Source organism: Cheilinus undulatus, linkage group 2, assembly GCF_018320785.1.
Source record: "Cheilinus undulatus linkage group 2, ASM1832078v1, whole genome shotgun sequence".
NCBI classification, from domain to species: Eukaryota; Metazoa; Chordata; class Actinopteri; order Labriformes; family Labridae; genus Cheilinus; species Cheilinus undulatus.
Window position 1 is genome coordinate 17804238 of NC_054866.1, and position 17673 is coordinate 17821910.

The following is a 17673-nucleotide window of genomic DNA, read 5'->3' on the forward strand; positions in this document are numbered from 1 at the left end:
ATGTATATTGTGATTGTGTAGCTGATGAAGACCGTATCGTTTTCTTCTGCACTGTACATGTGTTGAGAGAGTATTTCTTCATGAAACTGCTTGTCAAAATCCTGAAATACTGCACAGTAATGAGGAAATCTCAAATGACTGTTCAAATTTAATGTGCTAAGACTTGCTAATGTCTGGAAAGCATGTAAAGAAGATAAGCTAGTCTGTTTGAACAATATTTAGTTCATCTTCACTATCCTTTTTTTTGTCCTGAGACAACAAAATTACCTACTCGTCCTCTGTTCTTGGATATGTTATTACATATTATGCAAAAATCACTTTTTCAGGCTTTTATAACAAAAATATGTACCCCAGGCCTGTCCACAATCCCCAATGGATCAGAACCCCCCCCCCCCCCCAAACTCTCAGCCATTCTCAGGCCATTCTCAGCTGGCAGCTGAGAGGAGGATCAGGAGAGCCACATCCATTTCCCGAGAAGGGAAGAGTCAGGGGCGGAATCAGACAGCTTGCTAACATTTAAAGCCACAGAAACAGCTTGTGCTGAGCAGAGGGGTTTTTTAGACATTAGAAAATCAGATAGTGGAGTGTTTTTCAGAATCAGATTTCACAGGCATGTTTTGGGAACCTCTGACACCAATCTAAATTTTCCTTAAAAAGGGTAAAATATGTCCCCTTTAAATTCGTGGTGTCATGTAGGCCCATACAGGCTGAGCCTATGATTGTATGCATGCCACTACAATAAACTAAAATTTCAGGTTCTCTAAAGTGAGTGGGTATGACTTCTTTCTCCTCTTCTTTCTGAGACTCGAGGGTAGATTTACCTCAGCTGGAACTCTAGGGCAGGGGTCATAAACTCCATTCACACAAGGGACAGCTTTTTCTTGATAGACACTGTGGGCCGCTGGACTTGAAATAAACTAAACTAAAATTCATAATTTGGTCAAATTAAAATATTCTTGTAAAATTATGATTTCTATTAAAAATCAATGGAACTTTACCATTTATCAATATACTTATCACCTATTCTGAAGCCAGCCACAAGAGGGTGAATGAGCTATTTTATCTACAGATTTCCTGAGCCCTAGGTCGTTTCCACCAAGCGGTCTGGCTCAGTTCGGCGCAGAACGGCACGCATTTTTTTGCGTTTCCATAGAGCAAAAGTTGGAAAGGGTCCCAAAAAACGGAGCTTCCAAACCATACCAAACCGAACTGAATCAAACCGGACCCCCTGATGGAAACACGGCTTTAATGTCTATTACTGAGTTTGATACTAATAAGTTGTGCTGTGATTGGTCAAGTACATATGCATAAACAACTCTTTTGTGTGATTCTCAGAGAGAAAACTGCACTCTGAAAGAGCCTTAAAATGCAATTTAATCAAGACAGTATTTATTTACCATGCCATATTATAGAAATACAATACCTATTTGCTTTTTGTTTGAAAAGTTGCTAAGTTTAAGGTTTTACTTAAACTTTAAGGAAAAAAGTTAAACAATAGCATGCCATATTTTTTCCTTTTCAAATTTTTTAAATCTAATTATCCTCTGGGGGCCAGATGGAAAGCCATGGTGAGCCTGATGTGGCTTCCAGTTTATGATCACTGCTCTAGGGTTTAGTTACTGTTTAAAAAAACAAAATAAATAAATACTTCCTTTGTTGAAAATCTCATCCTTTGTGCACAGATTCTACATTATGTTATGTAAAAGCTGTTAAAGTATATTGGTGACATGATAGTTCACAAATATGACCAAATATTTCTTACCAACTCCATATTGTAAAGACACATAATCAGAACTCTGCTGTCTAATTTCTCCTCTGGCCATCACCTAAAAAGAAAGAGAAAACACATACTTGAAGTATGCTTATCAAACAAAAATGTAAAGAAATCTGAATTCCTATTTTGACATTGAGTGCATCAAGATCTGCAGGAGAGAAGGGAAACAGCACAAAAGTAAATACAGTATACAGCGTATTCAGAAAGTATTCAGAGACCCTTCACTTTTTTTCAATTTTGTTATGTTGCAATCTGATGATGCAGTCGAAAAAAAAGGCAATTTTTATTTTCATTAATCTACACTCAGTACCCCATCATAACAAAGTGATAACAAATGTCAGAATTTTTTACGAATGTATGAAAAACTAGGGCTGCACGAAGCACTGGAGGGATCTTGCACCCTGGCGCATGTCAGGGTTTGTCGCACCACAGGTAAGTGGGACTTGTTTGGTATTAGCAAACCTGTGCAGTTTGCTGCAGCATGGCAGAGGGATCATGTAGACCCTCCCAGGAATATGAAGAAGAAATAATTAAAGTCTAAATTCTGTGGCTGGTCATTAAGTTAAAAAAAGCACAGTGCACTTTGTGTTTGAGGTAGTACTGCCCTTCAAGAATAGGTGGCAGAATGGCAACGCAAGATGCTGATATGTAGAAGTGATCAGGGCAGGACTATTTATCATGTCCAGTAAAAAGATAGGACCCATTATCTAAGATGTAAAATTGGTATCTTACAGTATGTGGTGCTACAGCAAAGCCATGGATTAAACACTTAAATCTGTAGAGGGACAGACCCTGATCATACATTAAAAATCTAAAGCAATTCAGATGTTTAATTTTTAGCCTACTTCCTTTGCAAGATGTCGGGTAATCGAAATGGCCGCCACTGGCAGTAAGGCATCCTTTAATATGGCATGTCAGAGTGGTTGACAACTATTGAGGCCTCTCTATCAAAATCTGAGCTTGAATGGAATACAGAAAAAACCCTAATTGTGTAAATTCCTGTTGCCAGTAGGGGAGAGCAAAATGATAAATTAAACCTTTAAATGTGCCGAGGGACAGACCTGGATCATACATGTGAAATTTGGATGAAATCGGGTGTTTTACATGGGAGTTTCACAGACTTCCTCTTTTAGATGGCGAGATATAAAATGGCTGCCATGGCCACTGAGGCATCCTTTAATGGAACATGTCAATGTTGGGACCAACATTCAGGACTTCAGGTGAAAAAACTGATCAGTTCAGCAAATTAAGAGGAATACACAGATGGCTTATTTGTGTCACCTTCTGCTGGCAGTAAAGGTCGCTATGATGACATGTTTGCATGTTGGCGTGTTACTGTTGTGTTGCCATTAAACTCTGAAGACCATGGAATGATCTCCCCCAAAGTTACATCAGTATTCAGTAAATAAGCTTTCAAAGACAGTCATTCATTTTTTGGAATTCCTTTGGAGTTATTGGACTTCCTGTTGGGACTTCGGCATTGGTCCAAGAGGCTTTTTTGTAGGTGTGGTCATGACACTGTGTATGTCAAAAATCATATGGCTTAGAGCAGAGCAGGGCTGGAGGTTTTACATTTTTTTAGGAAAAAAATATACAATTGAGAATTCTACTGCCACATATTGTGTTTTGGATTTATCTCTAATTATGATTTTGTACTACTGATGAATGTATTTGTTTTGTAAGGACCCCCTTGAAAATGAGATGATGCATCTCAAGGGGCTATCCTTGAAATAAATAAACAAACATGGGGGTGCTGTGAAAAAGAAGGGAGTCAGAGGCATGGATGTAATCAGGATGAACTTCTGATGAAATGTTCCCTGTGAAATTTGCTTCTGATTGATGAAAGCACTAAGAGTTAAAGGAAGTCCTTTGTCTAAAAAAAAAAAAACAGAAAAAAAAATTGGAAAAAAATGTCTCTGAAGTTTGGCCCCTAACTATGGGGAAAACTCAAAAGTAACACGAGCTGAGATCTCCAACTTGTCTTGTTTGAAGAAAAAAAACATTCTAGAGTCAATCAGACAAATCCTCTTGGACTAGTTTTTTTTAAAGAGGGGGTATTATACTTTTCCGATTTTTAAAACATTAATACAAAGTCACAATGTTGGGTGTCCATACTTCACGTATGCAAATTTTCAAACCGCAAGATAAACGTATGTGGCAGAAATTTTGGAATTAGACTGTAAACTGATGAAAACGGTTCGTTGGGAAACCGAGATCTTCCCGAGACAAGATTTTGATGGAGTGAATTGATGAGGTCATCGCAATAGGATCTCCTGACTGGTTCGTCCGTGCTGCCGGCAAAGTAGAACAGACCGCCCCCACAAGATGAACAGAGATGAATAAATACACCGCTAAATGCGGTGAGGGATAAGTCCACCATTATCAAAGCCATTTAGTAACACAGTAATTAGGGATGGGTACTGAATTCGGTATTTTTATAGGCGCCAACTGAATTCCATCGGTACTACCAAGTACCGACTCACGTAAAATCAAACGGTACCATGTTTCGTTACCTGAACGCATCCTTGTAAATGCAAGAGAGTGGAAGAGTGGTCAATTTTCCATGCCGGACGCGAACGCAACATTGCACGCACGTGAGTAATGACGTCGGTAGCAGCTAACTGAATCAACAAAACAAGAATGGCTGATTGGTTCACGCTGTTTCCTGCTCATTCGCCTCCCTCCCTCTTGCTCTGTCGTAGCGAATCCTCACTTTAAACACTGTGATTTGTCTGTCTATCATGTGGATATCAACCATGGAAATATACTAGATAAAGGGATACGTTTGTTTGCTCAGTCACCTTACACTAAAGTAAGGCACGGTACAGACTGCCTAGTGTGACTGCATCTTACAAGCTGCTCTCCATCTCTCTAACTTGGCGCAGCTCTGTCGCTCTGTCAGGATGGATTCAGAGTGATTTTGAAGGAGTGACAGAGCCACAGGCTCATCCTTGCTGCTTATTTTATCGCAGAATGCCACTTTCTGTTAACTTTTTGTAGTATACAAATATAACGTAACAGACCCTGTGTGTGACATTTATGCTTCTGCGTGGACGGTCACATGATTGATTGATGAGTGTGGAACATAGACTGCGATCGTGGTACAAAAAAATTCACCCCCCTGTACAGTGGGAGTACAATAAGACACTAGCTAATGAGACATGTTTGGTGTTTTGAACCAGGCTGTAAACCAGTTTATTTTGTGTGTCAAAACCGGCTGTTTAACCTGTGTGCAGACGGAACTTCTGGTGTTCCTGCAGCCAGCCTCAAGAGGACACTCACGGTATAGCAATTTTTGCACTTCCGCATTGGCTTCCTTTTTTAGGACCTGAGGTTGCTGCTTGGTGTGGAGCAGACTCTGCTGACTTCTTTGTTTTGTTGGAAAAAGAACTGCATGAGGAAAGAAGATGTGCAGTGCATGTTCATGGTAGAGGAAGTAGTTTGTTTACTTTCATTTGTAATACTTTAATCGGTAAAATTTTGTAGCGTTTGTTTATCTATTTAGTTATTTTAACTCCATACTCTATTGTTCATTTGTTTTAAACTTATTCTCCCTCCATGGACCCCAACGCAAGTTTTTCCAAGAGGGGGAATTAGAGGAATAGGAGATTGTGGGCTGGGTTTTTATTTGCGCAATATAAGAAAAAAACACTGGGTAGTTATAGTAGTTTAGGTTTTTCATGTTGGAGTATTTTTTAAAAACACTTTTTTAAACAATGATATTTGATAGTGTTTTGATATTGAAAATTCAGAAGTTTTGAGGTTATATAACATGTGTTATTGCATATTATTCACAATCAAAAGTACCGAAAATGGGTACCGTTGTGTACTGGTATCGGTTCACAGGTATTGGGAATTGGTACCGTACCGGTTCAAATGCAAAAAGTACCCATCCCTGGTGATGTACTTGCAAAATTCCACCACCAGATGGCTGTTTCCACAGGGGGACAATGTTTGGGAAAGTTTGGTGATTGGGGGCATATTAAGGCCTTGAAAATAGGCTGCAAATGGCCAAAACAAACAAACAAACAAAAAAATGCCTACAGACACAATAGGCCCCATTGGTGCCGGGGCCCTAACAAAGAATTGAAATATCACATTGATGTAAGTAGGGGCAGAAACATTTCAGCAAAGATTGTGAGAAATGGGAAGAACCTGAGCTACAATTCAAGTGTTGCTAAGGTGAATACACATGTCAATGTGGTATTTCAGTTTTTTTCATGAGTTTACTAAAATCTCTCAAATTTTGTTATCACTTTGTCATCATGGGATAGTGAGTGTAGATTAATCAGGATAACATTTTAATTTTTTGACTGTATAATCAGGCTACAACATAACACAATTTTAAAATAATGAAGAGGGTCTGAATACTTTTTGAATGCTCTCTATACCACACAGGAGGGGGAAATCAGGGATGCCCATTACAGTGAAAGGACTCTACCCTGATTTGATCTCTCGTCATTTACATTGGTGCTCTTGCTAACTTCAGTTTTCTTTTGGAGCTCTGTCATGAGAAACAACACAGAGCAACACTGCAGCAGCAGAAAACAGGAAGTGATGTGTCAGTGACATCCGGGCCTCAGAGCTGAGTGGCTGGTAATTGCTAGACATCCAACCAGTTAGCTCAGAGCAGTGCAACATCACAATGTCGTTAACAACACTATTAAAAGCCTTTTTTTTTGCTCCATGTCTTAACAATCAAAAAGCCATAAGGCATGTTTTATTATTCTGAAATGATAGCAGTGTCAAAGAAGAGTTCTGTGTCTTTTGGCTGAAACTAGAAAGGAGTAAAGAAGGCAAGAGGTCTTAATGACTTCAAGCTGGCAATCGCTCTGTGACAGCAGGAGTTGTAGTCGGTCTGCCTGTTAACAGCCTTTTCACACATTCACTAACCACATTCAAGTGTTAAGATCTAACACACATAAGGGATGAGATGTTGGTTTATGACATCTACAGTCACAAGATGGGACTCTTTGTCCAGTTTAATGGAGGGAGCCTGAACACACCTTCATGTACATCTATGATTTTGTTTATTTCATATTGTGTGATGCAAGTATATTTTCATAAATGGCCTACATTATATGTTTTTCTTGCTGGCCATTAGATTTTTGCCTCCAATAACCTTTTATACGGTCTTCATATTTTTAGCTTTATAATCCCTAATGACTCGAACTTTCCCATTGTCTGCCATTTGTTTTTAAGAAATAATTTACCCTTGAAAGAGGCGGGGCTGGCATCATTTGGGAAAAGTACCCAGATGGGATGCTCTGGTCTGTAGTTCTGTGGGCAGGGCATTAGGTGAGACTTTAGAGCAGGGCTATTCACTCACAAATTCAACTGGGCTAAATTTTAAAATCAAGAAATATTGCTGGGCCGGACATGTTTGGCACCCAGTAAGCAGCTGGTAATGTCAAATTTGAAACCAATACAGATCAATTTGATGAAAAATATGCACTTTTTATTCATAGTCTCCCTTTTAAATTTGGCAGCATGACAAAAGCACATCAAAAAGGCATAAAAACACAACAACAGACCTATTTTTGAACATAACCTGGGGTAGGAGAAATGTTTTTTTTTTACTTGAATAAATATAAAATAAATAGAATGAAAAAATAAAACGAAATTCTGTAAATAATCGTTTTGGTCACATCTTAACCCAGGCATATCTTAAAGTGCATAAAAACTAAATTTGCACAGTCATAGCTACAGTTGAAAAGCACATAATTTATACTTTTGGGGCTACTTTTGACAGCATCGCTATCTAAACTAATACGTGTTCTAGGTATCTATCTATTGAGATATCAGAGTTTGTAATCTAGCAGTCAAAATGACCAATCTCAGCCTTTCTGTTAAGTATAAATTTCTGACCCTTCTGGTGTTGAACAGCAGCCCTTAAGCCTTACCTCTTAAAAGAATTTTGACTCTTACCATGTAGTAAAAGGTGAGGGTGTCTTGGTAATTCTTCAGCTCCTTTCCCTGGATGATGTACTGAGCACTTAAGGAAACATCTTGGCCACAAGGGATGCTTCCATCAATCAGCTGAATCTGCACAAAGCTTTTACTCGGGGAGTATAATTCGAGGACAGTAAATTGGCGTGTTAGGTAGATTGGTCTTGATGGCGAGGGTACATCCAGAAAAAGCCTTGTCGATTCAGGCTGAGCCTGCAGATACAACAGCACAAGTATTATTTTCATTTGAAAAAGGTTGCCAGCTCAGAAGACTAGCATCTGTGTATGGGGCAAGACCTAACCAACCCTCACTCACAACCTAAATTTAAGATTTAATTTTTCACCATAAATTAATCATTAAGAAACTTGGAAATATGAAAAGAGTTTAGGTCTGTGCGACTCACCAACCTACAATTTTTAGATTTATTATTGGTTTAATAAACATAAAGTTGAGTTTGAGTGACCAAATAGAGAAGAGCTTTATATACAGTAGGTGTCACAAACCCTCAGTATAATGTTGCCTTTCCAGAGGGTTGTCTCAAGGGAAAATGAAGCCTTGCCGTTCTTCTCTGTCTTGAGCCTTAATGTTTTGTGAACAGTAGAAAGAATCACCACTGCATTGGGGACAGGTTTTCCATCTGCACCAGTTACTTTGACCTGCAAACAATTCAAAGGGCAAAAGGTTACCAACAGCAACTTTTAAAATGCTATGCTTTCACCAGTACCAGATCTTTTTTTAACTCCAGCAGTGGGAATTTATACAAAATTAGAAGATTTGGGGGTCATTTTCAGGCAATGGCACAATTCTTTTACATACCTTTGAAACTTAATGAATTAAAGGAGGCAAACATGAGGAATATGTAGGAGAGTATGCACATGGGCAGCATGAACTCCTTTAGTGAGGAAGAAAAGGTAAACTTCTGTTTTTACCCTGAACTGTATAAAATCTTTTCGCCTTTTTAGAAAAAATGACTTAAATGTCAGAAAAACTTAGCAGAATTTTGTCTTTGGACTAGAGGTATGCACCCTGGTCATCAAGTATAAAAAATACTTAGGTTGCTTAAAAGTAGATGTGATGCAGCTTGAAATGAAACACAAATGTTCCAAGACAGTATGGCTGCAGCCCGTTCATTTCTGAAGGCCACTCTCACCACCATTCATCTGAGATGCAGTATACAGTCCCCTCCAAAAGTATTGGAGCGTGGAACGTGGGCCTAATTCCTTTATTTTTCCTGTAGACTAAAAACATTTGTAACCTTGCAAAGCAGATGGATATGCCTGTTTCCACATTTCTCATTCAAGAATCAATCTTGCAAAGCTCCCATCTGAACCATTTGGGCTGAGGTTAGACAGTGACAGGACCAATCAGCGACAAGCTCGCAGTACTTTTGGGCACGGCAGAGCCGTGACATACGCAGGGAACAACAACAAGAGCATCTGGCATGCCAGGTTAAAACATTTGGGTTTGACACGAAAAGATGGATATGTGACAAGAGGTCAACATTTCAGCTTTTATTTCCATGTATTCATATCTGGATCAGATAAACATTTTAGAAGATAGCTTTATTTGTAACAGAACAACAAAATTTTAGTTGAGCAAAACAATTGGAACACAGAGACTTAAAACAGATTAAAGTGAATAATACTTAATATTTAGTTGGAAATCCTTTTCTTGCAACACCTGCATCAAGTCTGTGATCCACTGACCAAACTTAAGTATTCTTCTATTGTGATGCTTTTCCAGTCATTCACCGCAGCCTCTTTTAGTTATTGTTTTTTTTATGGGGTTACTCCCTTCAATCTTCTCTTTAGTAGGTTAAATGCATGATCTATAGGGCTCAAGTCGGAGGTTGACTTGGCCAGACTAAAACCTTCCACTTCTTGCCTCTGATGAACTCCTTTGTTGTTTTACCAGTGTGTTTTGGGTCATTATCTTGCTGCAAGATGAAGGATCTCCCAATCGGTTTGGTTGCATCTTTCTTTAAATTACACAAAATGTTTCTGTAGACTTCTGAGTTCATTTCTGCTACCATGATGTGCTACATTTTCAAGCAAGATTAATGAGCGCCTCCCAGAAGTAGCCATGCAAGCCCAAGCCATGAAATGACCTCCACAAATGAGCTTGTATGTTTGGGATCATGAGCAGATCCCTTCTTTCTACAAACTTTAGTCTTTCCATCACTTTGGTAAAGGTTCATCTCTGTCTCATCAGTCCATAAAACTTTGTCCCAGAACTTTTGAGGCCCATCTCTGTACTTTTTGGCAAGTTCCAGCCTGGTCTTCCTGTTCTTCTTACTAATGAGTGGTTTGCATCTTCTGGTGTAGCCTCTGTACTTTTGTTCATGAAGTCTTCTGGGAACAGTAGATGGTGATACCTTCACTCCTGCCTCTGGAGGTTGTTGCTGATGTCACTAACAGTTTTATTAGTGTCTTTTTTTAAAGCTCTCACAATTTTTCTGTCATCAACTGCTGCTGTTTTCCTTGGTCTACCCGTTCAACATCTGTTCCTGAGTACGCCAGGGGTTTCTTTCTTCTTCAGGACATTCCAAAATGGTTGTGCTGGCTATGGCCAATATTTGTGCAATGGCTTTGGTTGATTTTAACTATAAATACAGTCTCCAAAGGCAAAACCCAAATCTGAAACTGAGTGTAGACATTCAGCACTATTTATCATTTGAATAATCAATGTAATAGGACACACCTGGGCAACAAAACACACCTGTGTGTCATATGTTCCAATACTTTTGCTCACATGAAAATGTGGTGTTTTCAAACAAAGTGTGCATTCTTCAAAGTGGTGTATTGGATCCAGATATAAATACCTGGAAATAAAAGCTGAAATGTTGATCTCATATTCATCTTTTGACGTCAAACCCAAATGTTTTTAGTCTACAGAAAAAATAAAGGAATTGGGCTCACCGTTCCAATACTGTTGGAGGGGATTGTATCTCCGAACGGAAATACACGTTAATATTTTCAAATAAAATCTGATAAAACTTCCATTTAGGGGGCTTCCATTTAGAGTATGGGTTAGGATACCAAAAGTTAAAATCTTGACCTGCAAAACCTGACAACAAAATGTTTAATAAAAAAGAGAAAACATTCTGCTTACAGGAAACTCTTTCTCATTTTTAAGCTTAGCTTATATAGTTCTGTTAGCTATTTAAACAATGTAGATAAGGTAGCTAACTTGGCTAAAGAGAAGCTCATAAAGCAGCTACATAGGCTCCTTATCTAGTTATCTGCGTAGCTAAGTTAGCTTTAGCCATGTTCGCTTAATCTTATGTTGCTGAAGCAAACTTAGCTATAGATAACGGTGTCATGTAGCTGACGTACACAGCTAAAGCTAAGATCCCAAAGAGTGATGTAAGCTACTTAAGTACATTATCAACATAGCTATGTTAGCTTTGGCTAAAGCTTATGTTGCTTAAGGTAACTTAGATTCATTGGCTTATGTAGTAATGTTTATTTTGTAGCAGGCATAGCTATATCAGCTTATTCTAAAGCTAACAAAGCTAAAGCTGACAGCTGAAGTAAGCCACTGTTTGTGTAACTACTTCTAAAACTGATCTATGCATAATTTAAGCCCAGATTTCACCTCTGACCTTTTTCTGTTTTATTTATCCCTCTCAGATGGGCAGATTAAATGAAATAAAATATAACACACACGGTGAAGATAAAATATATATTTCTTTCAAATTAAGAGCAATACTTGGAGGATGTTGGTAATGAGGGGCTAACGAGTCTAGGGATGATACTGCCACTCTTAAACACTGCAGTCACTTTTTTTTAGGGGAAAAAAAAGATAATACAAAATAAACTATCTTTTGTCCAAGTTTTACTTCTAAAACTATCTGTTGCAGATCCTGTACCTGCAAGATTTCAAATCAAGACTTCATTGAACATTATTCAGACTGAAATTTATATATAAAAAGTGTCTGTTCTGAGAATGTTAGTGTCAGTGATCACCTTTCCTTCATATGGAAGTCCGTGCTTGTATGTTGCAGCTGTATCCTCAATGGTTACCCTTCTCACTTGTCTTGGGACTCTGATATCCCCAGATTCTGTCAGTTTGACCCCTGGTTGGTAGTCAACATTCAGATCACAGCTTAGATCAGTCGGTTTTGATAACTTGCCAAAAACTGTACGTTAACCATCCCGTCTACCTGTGTTTTTCTCCTTCAGGTCAGCAGTCACTCCAAAGCCGGTGACGACATAGTCTGTGGTGAAAAACTCCTTCACGTTCACAATTACTGTGCCACATCCGCTCTGTTCCGTCTAGAGGGGTAATCACGAGTCAATATCAACTTAAAAACAGTTTACAGGAGTTTCAAAAAGGAAACTTGTTGACAGAAAATCATTTGAATTTTCATATGGAATACTCACTTTCACAGTAAAAGTCTTGCAAGGATCCATTTGTCCACCTCTATTGCGCCTATACCAATAGTAATAGCGATAGCCCTTTCTACATATAACTACTGTGACTATACCATGAACTGGTTTTCCATAGGTGTATCTGCAAGACACAAGATTTAAATAATACTTTTAACGCATGCCATTTTAGATCAATGGCAAATAAAAACAAACAGGTAGAGTAAAAGGTCTGAATACTTATGTCAATGTGATATTGAAGTTTTATAAATTTTTAATACATTTGTAGAATTAGCAATTTCTAAAATGCTGTGTTCACCTTCCCACTAGACTCCAATCAAGATGTGGAAACATCTCGGCAATGACCAAGATGAATGGGAGGCACCTGAAATACTTTGAAGTTTTGTTTTTTTTTTTTGTTAGTTTTTTTGCTAAGGGTGTGAATACTTAAGTAAATGTGATATTTCAATTTATGATTTTTAACAAACAACAGATTCTGGCCACATTCATATGTGGTACGAAATCAGATACATGTCTGATCTTTTGGCATTTGATGGCAGTATAAACGGCCAAACAAAAAAATCAGATTCTAGCAAAAGATCAGATGGAGGCCTGCTGGGTGTAAGTGGCCTCACTAGTGCTCTATGTGGAAATAGTTCTATGCATCACATTTAAATCAGGGTCTGTCCACACAGGGATAAATTTAGGAATATCCGCTAAAGTTATCAACACGGAGCAGGCTTTTTAGGAGCCAAAAAATGCAGTTTTTTAGACTGGGTCCCAGAGTAAACAAATACGCTTACGCCACCCTTGCATCTCTGTGTATACAACCAAGTGAATCTTTTCTGAATCAATCACACCATAGCCCCCTCAACCTGCATACTGACCCTTCCAACAACAGCAGCAATAGTGGATTACAGGATTGTGTTCATGCTGCAGAACCTACTGAGCTTATTATGGCTCTGAGAGCAAAATCCTCTGCTCCTCCACAAACACTGTGAGCAACAAATGTTGAAATGGTGAAAAGAAAAACAGTATGCCCCATGTTCTAAGATCCAATGCGGAGTGCAACCAGAAGGGCAGCTATAGGAGAAAGTTAGGGTTAAGAGAAAGGTTTTGGGTTGCGCAAGCTCCACAATTTTCTTCTCTGTTTTTAGTGCATTTCTGTGGCAGGGCTACAGCCTGATATATACTAAAGCCTGGCATATACAGTGGGTACGGAAAGTATTCAAACCTGCTTAAATTTTTCACTTTGTTAATTTGCAGCCATTTGTTAAAATCATTTAAGTTGATTGTTTTTCTCATTAATGTACACACAGCAGCCCATTTTGACAGAAAAACACAGAATTGTAGACATTTTTGCAAATTTATTAAAAAAAAAACACTTAAATATCACATATCTCAAGTTTTCAGATCCTTTGCTCAGTATTGAATAGAAGCACAGTTTTGAGCTAATACAGCCATGAGTCTTCTTGAGATGATGCAACAGGTTTCTGACACCTGGATTTGGGGATCCTCTGTCATTTCTCCTTGCAGATCCTCCCCAGTTCTGTCAGGCTGGATGGTGAACGTTGATGGACCGCCATGGATGCTCAATTGGGTTTAAGTCAGAGCTCTGGCTGGGCCATTCAAGAACAGTCATGGAGTTGTTTATAGGCCACTCCTTTGTTATTTTAGCTATGTGCTTAGAGTCATTGTCTTGTTGAAAGGTGAACCTTCGGCCCAGTCTGAGATCCTGAGCACTCTGGAAAAGGTTTTCTTCCAGGATATCTCTGTACTTGGCTGCATTCATCTTTCCTTCAGTTGCAACCAGTCGTCCTGTCCCTGCAGCTGAAAACACCCCCACATCGTGATGCTGCCACCACCGTGTTTCATTGTTGGGAATGTTTTGGGCAGTTGATGAGAGGTGCCTGGTTTTCTCCACAAATACCGCTCAGAATTAAGGCCAAAAACTTCAATCTTGGTCTCATCAGACCAGAGAATCTTATTTCTCATAGTCTGGGAGTCCTTTGTGTGTTTTTCGGCAGACTCGTGTGCAGACTGTCATGTGTCTTGCACTGAGGAGAGACTTCTGTGGGGCCATTTTGCCATAAAGCCCCGATTGGTGGAGGGCTGCAGTGATGGTTGACTTTCTGGAACTTTCTCCCATCTCCCCACTGCATCTCTGGAGCTCAGCCACAGCGACCTTTGGGTTCTTCTTTACCTCTCTCACCAAGGCTCTTCTCCCCTGATTGCTCAGTTTGACCAGACAGCCAAATCTAGGAAGAGTTCTGGTCGTCCCAAACTTCTTTCATTTAAGGATTATGGAGGCCACTGTGCTCTTAGAAACCTTAAGTGTAGCAGAAATTCTTTTGTAACCTTGGCCAGATCTGTGCCTTGCCACAATTCTGTTTCTGAGCACTTCGGGCAGTTGCTTCGACCTCATGATTCTCATTTGCTCTGACATGTACTGTGAGCTGTGAGGTCTTATATAGACAGGTGTGTGTCTTTCCTAATTAAGTCCAGTCAGTTTAATTAGGAACACAGCTGGACTCCAGTAAAGGTGTAGAACCATCTTAAGGATGATCAGGAGGAATGGACAGCACCTGAGTTAAATATATGAGTGTCACAGCAAAGGGTCAGAATACTTATGGCAATGTGATATTTCAGTTTTTCCCTTTTAATAAATTTGCAAAAATGTCTACAATTCTGTGTTTTTTGTCAAAATGGGCTGTTGTGTGTACACTGATGAGGAAAAAAAACAAAACAAATATGATTTTAACAAATGGCTGCAAATTAACAAAGTGAAAAATTTATGGGGGTCTGAATACTTTCCATACCCTCTGTATATTACAGCATTTTCAGTTGCTTTTGATGGTCTCATAACCTTGCAAAGCAAATGGATATGCCCGTTTCCATGTTTCTCACTGGTGAATCCATCTTGCAAAGCTCCCATCTGAACCGTTACAAAATACATTTTGGCTGTTTTCTCAAGATTTTGACTTACTTATCTTCTTTTCTCAGGAAAACAATGCTGGTTTTCCTGAAATAATCAGGTAATTTCTCAAGAAATTACTAAAACCTTTGGGAAGAACCAGAATGAGCTAGAGGGATTACAGTATATATTCTGCCTGGTCTGGAAACGCCTTAGGGTCCCCCAAACCAGTGGTTCTCAAAGGGGGCAAAGAAAGGCAAGGGTAAGCGACACCAGCTAATATCTTCAGTACAGCAGAAGAGGAGCAGCTCATTGATGTCACCTCAAATTTGACAATGTGATTGCAGTCAAGTCCAAGACATTGGTTGCATTTCGATTGGAGTAGAAAAAGAGTACCTTCTGCTAGCCAGGATAACCCTGGCAACACTCTTTCCTTTTGTAACATCCTACATGTGTGAGACAGTATTTTTGCTGTTGCCTCAAACAAGACAAAAAACAAATAAAAAATTATCTGAGAGAAACTATCTCACAGTTGCACCCAAGACTTGAGATGATCTGTAGCACCAAATAAGCCTATTGTTGTCACTTAAATTGTTGCAGGACTAGGAGTATGAATCATTCCCGTATCAGGCAGCTGACCTTTTGTATCCTAGCTCTCCTGAGCACGTCAGCATTAGACATGCAGTCTTGCCAACAATAACCAAAGATGTGTCAAGAGAACTTGTCACAAAGGGTTCCAGTCAGCGCCTCTGGCCATCAGTCAGCATCCAGGCCTCACATAAGTGTAGTATGACGAGAAGAATTAAGGACTGAAAGACTTTTGTCTGCATGCTCAGATACTAAAAACACTGTCCTTTCAGGGTTTCTGTAATAATGCACTTGTCAAACATGATTGTATTGTCCTGTCCCTTTGTTCAGTCACATTTGTTTCAGCTAGGCTCCAAAATGTGACAGTTTATATTAAATACATTTGACTGGTTAAATATTCCTGGAAATGTTTCAGTCACAGTTTCTCATAAGGGAGTGGTGGTGGGTGCTGAGGCTCGACCAGTTAAGAAACAATGTCCTGTGTATGACAATGAATGATGGGTAATGTTACTTTACCTATTGGACTGTCTCTCTTACATGTATACTGAACAAAAACACACTACATTTCCAATAGGTAAAGTAGAGAACTACAGTGCTAAGAATGCAAACCTTAGCTGTTGACCTCTTGTTTTGAACCGATTGCTATGTTCAATAAAAAATAGGTCCTCATACAGTTTATTTACCAATCTGTAAACCAATGTTTGGGTTTGATTGATGACTTTCTCTCATTATGAGGGAGAAAAGCTATCAAATTTGAATGCTTTGCAGTGCAAACCAGGCAGGCCACATTTGTGAAAGTCATACAGGAAACCAAAACGGTTTACCCTCCATGACTTGACTGGTCACTTACTTTCCACAAATCTTTATTGTTGCCTTTTCATCGAAGACGGTAATCACACTGGGTAGTTGAAGCTGAACATCATACTTGGGCAAAACTAAGGCAAAGGAGAAGGAATCAGAATTTTACCGTTAGAAAATGTGCACATCAAGTCCATCAGGAAATTGGTAAATGACTCTTCTTACCATATTCCTCAATCTTAAAGCTGTAGCGTATTTCTTCCTTTTTCTCTGATGTGGCAATGATATGATAGGTTCCTTTCTCAGAGTCACGATTCGTTGAGAAGTAAAGGTCAAGGATGCCACGATCATTAGACATGTTCAGCCACTGGCCAATGCGGTTGGACAATGGATCCTAGATTAAAACAGCAGCTTTCAGAGGTCATTGTTGTTTGTTGCAGGTGAACATCATACATGTCCTAATATCAAACAGGAACAAAAAATAAATCCATACTGTACTACAAACTGACAAATGTGCCAAGCTTGGAAAGCAGATGTAGCACAGATTGTTATTTTTTTTTTTTTTTTTTTTTTTTAGTCTGTCAGACAAATTTGTAATTGAGGATTAAATTTATGACAGGCTGAATAAACCCCACCGGGTCACCTTTGGCTTTAAAGCTATCCATTTCCATTGAAAATCTGCCTTCCATATGTGCATCCCAAGCTCCTTGACCTCACCCAAATTCATCCATTCAATTCAGACACACAACCTTTGAAACCAGCACAACAGGGCATCAAAACTAAATCTCTAAAATTCTCTGCAAGAAAGATGTCAGCGATTGCTGGACAACTAACTCAGCAGGATTTTAAGGGTAGTCCTTTTGAAAGTTAGAGGTAGGCAGATTTACACATGTGTCATATTCCCTCCATTTCTTGATAATGACATTTAACTGAATTCCTGGGGATGTTGGGTGACTTGGAATTGTTTTTAATCCATTTGCTGACTTTTACTTTACAATAACCTTTTCTCTGAATTTCTTGGAGTGTTCCTTTGTCTTCATGATGTCATAGTAGCCGAGAATACCAATTAATCAGTAACTGGACCTTCCAGACACAGCTGTCTGTATACTACAATCACTTCAGGCACATTCACAGCACTCAGATGATCCCCATTTCACTACTAGTGAGACGACTTGCACCAGTTGGCTGGGCCTCTGTTGAATTAGGTCAGTCACTTTAAAGGGCTGAATATGTATGCAGGCACTTACTTTTTTATTTGTAGAAGTATGGTGTTTTTCTC

At 39.1% G+C, this 17673-nt stretch overlaps 1 protein-coding gene across 1 annotated transcript in view; it reads right to left on the bottom strand.

Moving 5' to 3' along the window:
- The window catches only part of LOC121522431 (alpha-2-macroglobulin-like protein 1), a 57344-nt gene that overhangs the window by 33527 nt on the left and 6144 nt on the right, over positions 1-17673 (bottom strand). The window contains exons 5-12 of the mRNA XM_041806801.1: positions 16620-16788; positions 16447-16531; positions 12110-12239; positions 11890-12001; positions 11693-11802; positions 8228-8380; positions 7703-7936; positions 1763-1826 (exon numbers count right to left, since the gene is read on the bottom strand). Coding sequence (XP_041662735.1) covers positions 1763-1826; positions 7703-7936; positions 8228-8380; positions 11693-11802; positions 11890-12001; positions 12110-12239; positions 16447-16531; positions 16620-16788 — 1057 coding nt within the window. The remainder of the gene's footprint in view (positions 1-1762; positions 1827-7702; positions 7937-8227; positions 8381-11692; positions 11803-11889; positions 12002-12109; positions 12240-16446; positions 16532-16619; positions 16789-17673) is intronic.